At 55.4% G+C, this 6,000-nt stretch overlaps 1 protein-coding gene across 2 annotated transcripts in view; it reads left to right on the top strand.

Moving 5' to 3' along the window:
- Positions 1-210: 210 nt before the first annotated feature.
- Positions 211-6,000, top strand: part of NKAIN1 (sodium/potassium transporting ATPase interacting 1) — a 41,937-nt gene continuing 36,147 nt past the window's right edge. The window contains exon 1 of one of the 2 annotated variants that reach the window (XM_055331969.1): positions 211-385. In XM_055331969.1, coding sequence (XP_055187944.1) covers positions 332-385 — 54 coding nt within the window. In that variant the 5' untranslated portion in view covers positions 211-331. The remainder of the gene's footprint in view (positions 386-6,000) is intronic. The other variant, XM_055331968.1, reaches the window with a different exon arrangement.

The following is a 6,000-nucleotide window of genomic DNA, read 5'->3' as shown; positions in this document are numbered from 1 at the left end:
GGGCGGCCGCCCCAGCTGGGCAGTGCTGCTGTGCGCCGCGCCCCTCGCTCCGCGCGCCCCGCCAGCCGCCCCGGGGCAGGAGGCGCGCCAGGCGGCCGGCCGGCCAGACAAAGGAGCGCGGCGCGGCGGGGCCGGCGCGGGCCGACGGACCATGGACTCGCCGCGCGAGCGGCCGGCGCCGAGCACCCGGCGCCCCCGGGCCCGGCCCTAGGCGCCCGGCCCCGCCGCCCGGGGCGCGGCGCGGGGAGGACGCGGAGCCCGCGCGGCGCGGAGGAGCGGCGGCCGCCGAGCCGGAGGGGCGCCGCGGAGGACGGCCGCGCGGCCCGGAGCCATGGGCAAGTGCAGCGGGCGCTGCACGCTCGTCGCCTTCTGCTGCCTGCAGCTGGTGAGCGCGGGCGGCGGGCCGGGCCGGTGGGGCGCGGTCTCCGCGCGTGTGCCCGCCGCGAGCCCGGGGCGGGGGGGGGCCGGAGTCGCGGGGCGGCCGGGCGGAGCCTGCGCTGCCGGCCGGGCTGCTCTTTGTGTGCGCTCCTCGCCCGGCGCTGCCCGGCCCCCGAGTGCGTCCTGCGCGCGGCGCGAGTGGCCTGCAGGGGGACGGGGGCTCCGGGGGCCGCGGGGGCCGCGGGGGCCGCGGGGGTGTGTCCCGGCTGCTCGGTCCCTGCCGAGGGTTTTCCTCTGGGTGACTCGGTGGCGCGGCTCTCCCTTCCTCCGGGGCTGTGCCCGCGGGTTTCTCACAAAGTCCCTGCCCCTGTGCGCGCGTCTCGGGTTCCTCCCTGGTGTGTCTCCAGACCTCGCACCATTTCTGGTGCACGTTGGGCGGCGTGTGTTGGGATCTCAGACTCCAAGACCCGTTCCCTCCTCCTTTCTGCCCTTCCCGCCCGCCTTCACCCTCCTGTCTGGGCAGGCCCGGGAACGAGAGAGCCACCTCTCTGGAGAGGGTCACAGGGACCTGCGGGGTCCTGGGCGACTCTGGCAAACTGGGTGCTGGCCGCCCTCCCTGCTCCGGCTGTGGCCACTGCAGCCGGGGGCGCTCCATCCGTCATCCGTTCCAGCGGAGCGGCATGGGTGGGGACCGGCAGCCCAGCCTCCGTGCCCGGGCTGGCACGGTGAGGGGCGGGGATACTTGGGGACCCCAGCATCTGAGAAACTGCGCAACCCCAGCTGAGGGAACTTGCCTCAGGGAGGCCAGTGGAGTGAATTTGGGGGACCAGTTCCGCTCTTCAATTCAAGCTCTGGCAGGTGAATTTGGGGAGCGGGTTAAGTGGAGGCCAGGGTCTCCTGCCCCTCCTAGAGCTCAGGCGGGACAACTAGAGGGTTTTGAAGCTGCGCTGAGCGTCTAGACCAGAGATGCACGGGGACGCCGGTGGGTGGGTAGAACTCCCGTCTGAGTATGAGGCAGGGAAACCCAAGTGAGCCGCGCTGATGCCTAACTCCACAGCCTGGTCTCCACGGTGCCTGCTTCCGTGCGGCTCCTCCAGCACAGGTGCATACAGTAATGCAGAGTGAAGCTTTGAGTCTGGATGTGCAGATGTCCTCACTCATCTGGCTTCTCTCCTCTGGGAGACGCCAGCCCCAAACTTGCCATCCACAGACTCGCCCTCTTGGGCGGTGCTAAAAACAGCCAGGCCCTGAAGATGGTAGCCCTCCCGGCTCCCAGCTGTGGGACGCAGGGCAAGGGACTTCCCTTCACTGGGCCGCCTTCCTCTAATGGTCTGAAAATTGCTCATCCTTGAGGGTTGCAGAGGGGATTAATTAAAGTCAGGTAGAATGGAAACTCCAGAAGGGCAGAGATTATCTGTTTTGTTCCGTGCTAAATCCCCAGCAGCTGGAACAGTGCCTGACACTCCATTAATATTTGTAAAATAAATTAATGAATCAGTTATTCGGCAACTCCTGCTCACAGTAGAAACACCCTTCTTCATATACTTTGAGGAATAGAAAATAGAAATAGAAAATGCCAAGAAATGATGAAACTTTTCAGAAGATTTTTGTTAATTTTTAGAATTTAAACGAGGACTTTCTTTATTGTTACAAAGGTAATATACATATATTGGTAAAAAATGAATCAGTGAATAACCAAACAGAGCAGAACGTAAAGGTGCGTTTCCTTCTGAACCCAGTCCCACACCCCAAGTAAGCACTGTTGGCAGTCTGGCACATTCTCTGCTGCTGCTGAAAACAATGGTTAGCTTTGGGGAGCATTTGCTAGGTGCTAGGTGCCCTTGTAAGCCCTTTTGTGTCTATTAACTCATTCATTCCTCATAAGAATCCTATAAAGTAACTTGCCCAAAGTTCTACAGTTAGAGCCAGGCTTTGAAACCAGGCAGCTGGCCTGCATATTCTGTTGCCTTCTTCTTTATATTAAAGAAAAAAAAAAAGCAGTTCTGGCCTGGAGCAACCCCGGGTCCCTCAGGAGGTCCGTACTCCTCCCTGCCTCCCACTCACCTGCCTCCAGAGGTCTCCAGCTAAGCTAACTCCACCCTTCCACTTAGAAGCTTCGACACCCTAGGGGCTCTGGAGTTAGGCAAGACCTGGGTGGGATTCTGGTTCTCCTGCATCTTGGCTGGGTGGCTTCAGGTCACTTGTGGGAGTTATGTGAGATAATTTGTGGGGAGAGGGTGCTCCAAGGAGGACGTCGAAATTGATCTGTTGCCTCTGTTGTTCTGTCTGGGTGGATCGCAGAGTGGGTCCCTGCAGATGACACTCACTCCCAGGAGCCTCTGCTGCTTGACGGCTCTGTTAGGTCCTCCTGGAGAGCTGGAATCCACCAGCCTGACATCATCCTAGAGGGAAGGGAGCCTGTTTTCTCACCCAGTGGAAAGAGGCCGAGGAGGCAAAGGCTGTTAAATTTTTCTCAGCTGAAAACTTTAGAAGAGGAACTGTCATTTTGCTCATTTGAATGGGGTTCGATCATTACAGTAAAACCGAGTAGTTGTAAACACTCCTGTAGTTGGGATAACTTGCTGTGGGTGAGAGAGTAGGATGAATGTGTCCTGGGGAGGCGGGTAGGAGGAACAGATGGGGGCTGTACCATCCAGGTAGACATGTGTAGGGACACGGCTCTAGAGTTTGATAGGACAGACCTGGGTTCAAGTCCTGGTTTTGTCACTTCCTAGCTGTGTGATCTTTGGCAAGTGGCTTACCCTCTCTGAGCCACAGTCTTATCATTGGTTAGAGATAATAGAAACAGTTGCCAGGGCACCTGGGTGGCTCAGTGGTTGGGTATCTGCCTTTGGCTCATGTAGTGATCCCAGGGGTCCTGGGATCGAGTCCTGCATCAGGCTCCCTGCAGGGAGCCTTCTTCTCCTTCTGCCTGTGTCTCTGCCTCTCTCTCTCTCTGTCTCTCATGAATAAATAAATAAAATCTTATTAAAAAAAAAAAACAGTTGCCAATTCTTAGGGTTGTTGTGAGGACTAAATGCATATAATGAACTTAGCTCCGTGCCAGGCACAGAGTGAGCATTCAATGAACTATAGCTTCTTATAGTTACGTTAATGATATATATCATGGGATGCTTTCCTGGAATTGTGGCTCACACATATCTAGGTACCCCCCCACCCTTGCACTCTCTTGGTGGAAAGCAGCAGGTAGTTGGGCACTGAGCTGAGAGGCAGGAGGTTTGGATTCAAGTCTAGCTCTGGCACTGACATCCTATGAACTCAAGCCAGCTTTGCCCCACTGCAAGCCTTGATTTTTTTCATCTGTGAAATGGGGAGATCCACTGGTCTGTGTCTCTGGGGTCCTGCCAGTCCTGCGCATCTGGGACAGCGGGATGATGGCCGGGCTGGCCTAGAGATTTCAGGGCATCTCAGTCCTCCTCCATTCTGTAGAACACCTTGGGTCCCTTCCTCTCCTGAGTTTTACTTGATGTATCTTGACCTTTTTAATGCTATTCACCTCCTAATTTTTATGTACTCTTTCCCCTCCCCCGTCCAAACCCTCCCCCCCCTTTTTTTTCCCCCCCCGGGTCCACCTCCTTCCTGAAACCTTACAGGTCATCCTGTTCTTCCTGTAAGAAGATAAACTAAGAAGATTTGCCCAAGGGAATCCTCATTACTTTCTTCATCATCATCATTATCACTCCCATTTCTGGAGTCCTGTGCTAAGCACTTTATATGCATTACCTCATTTAACCAAATGAGCTTACATATGTAAAGCGTTTGGCAGAGTGCCTGGTACATGTTCTGCAATCGATAAATGTTAGCTGTCTCACTGTTTTTATCCTCATTGTTCTTCCGTACCAGGAGGTGGATATTCTCACTCTCCCTTATTTCAGATGAGGAGAGTGAGGCTCGGGCAGGTGAGGAAGTTTGCCCGAGGTCTCTAAGCTAGCCAGTGATGGACTGAAGATGTGTGTGCACTCTTCTGCTTGAGCAGAGAGCCACCTGTCTGCCAGCACCAGCCTGCTGTTCATGTTTATGCAACATGTGACCTCAGGCAGGCCCCTTCACCACTTCCAGCCTCGGCTTCCTCATCTGAAAATGATAATAGTCCAGTAGGATCAGCCCTCGCCTGGCACTGCGGGCCTGTGAGTGCTCAGTAATACATCACTGCCATGGCTGTTCTTGTCCCGGCTGCGGGTGACCTTGGACATGTGCACTCACTCCTCTGGGCTCTCCTTTCTTCCTGCAGCAATGAGAAAGCATTCCCTACCTTGTGGAGTTGTTAAAAGGGGCTAGCCAAATGCCACGCACATAGTAGGTATTCAGAAAAATGATGGTTTCATTCCCTTCCTTTCTGGAAAGCTCTTTGCTTTCTGGAAGGTGGTGGGTGAGGGGGGAAATATGTAGCTTCCTGCTGAGCTGCGAGTAATGGTGTGAAACATGGTCAACCTGATTGATGTCGTTATTAGCGGTAGTGATGGTAGAGACTGGAGGGAGATGGGCTCCTGCGGGGGGCCTGCGCTCTGAAGCAGCTATGCCTGCAAGCTGGCGGCCTCCTGGGGAGGGTCTGCTCTGCTCTGGGTGCTTCAGATCCTTAGGCCAGGCTTGGGAGTCTGAAGAACAGAGCACAAAAGTTGTCTAGGCCTCTGACCCTTTTAGCTCCTCATATCCTTTTGGACCACTGGGGTGGTCAGCTCCCTTTTGCAGATGGACAGGCTGAGGCCAAACAGCCTTCAAGACCCTTATGAGATAAGCAGAGCCAGGTAGATGGTGAAGAGGGCTTCCAGGAAGCTTGGGGGACGGCCCGGGTTTGGCTCCTTTGTAGGGGTGGGCGGATGCGAGATCTGGGGATAAGCACCCCATAAACAGCAGCTGCTCTGAGATGTGGTGCAGGGGTTAGGAGCAGTATCTCTGGGGTCAGAGACATTGCTGCCTTGCTTTGTGACTTCCAGACAGTCCCTTCCCCTCTCTGAGTCAGAGCCTCCCTCCTATAAAGTAGTCAGGACATCGGCTCCTACCCCGTGGCAGTTTGGGGGATTTAGAGGTAGAGTCATCTCCATAAACTCTTTAAGTCTTAGTTTTTTTTATGTGGGAAGTGTAATGATTCAGAGGGAAATAATAAAAGCAGCTCCTACTTCCTTTTGTTCGGTGTCTCCAATGAGCCAGGCACTTTGTCTGCCTTGTCCCTGATTACTGTCTCAATCATCCAGGGTCACATGTAGAGCGGGCACAGAATAAGGATTCTTTTTTTTTTTTTTTTAAGATTTTATTTATTTAATCATGAGAGACACAGAGAGAGGCAGAGACACAGGTAGAGGGAGAAGCAGTCTCCCTTCGGGAGCCTGATGTGAGACTTGATCCCAGGACGCCAGGATCACAACCTGAGCCAGAGGCAGACAGACACTCAACCACTGAGCTGCCCAGGTGTCCCCAGAATGAGGGTTCAAACCCAGACCTCGGACTCCATGGCTTCCACAGCGTGTGGCCCACTGTTCCCCCCCCAGCAGGTGGGGATGCTGGACCTGGACGCATCTGGAGAAACCTAACCCTTTCCTCCATTGCTAGGGGTTGTTACTAGGTGCCAGATTTGCTGAGCTGCTTGTCCTGGTTCCTCCTCAC

The sequence above is a fragment of the Nyctereutes procyonoides genome, unplaced genomic scaffold, assembly GCF_905146905.1.
Source record: "Nyctereutes procyonoides isolate TBG_1078 unplaced genomic scaffold, NYPRO_anot_genome, whole genome shotgun sequence".
Taxonomy (NCBI): Eukaryota; Metazoa; Chordata; class Mammalia; order Carnivora; family Canidae; genus Nyctereutes; species Nyctereutes procyonoides.
The sequence above is the reverse complement of the archived record's forward strand: the minus strand, read 5'-3'. Positions and strand labels throughout refer to the sequence as shown.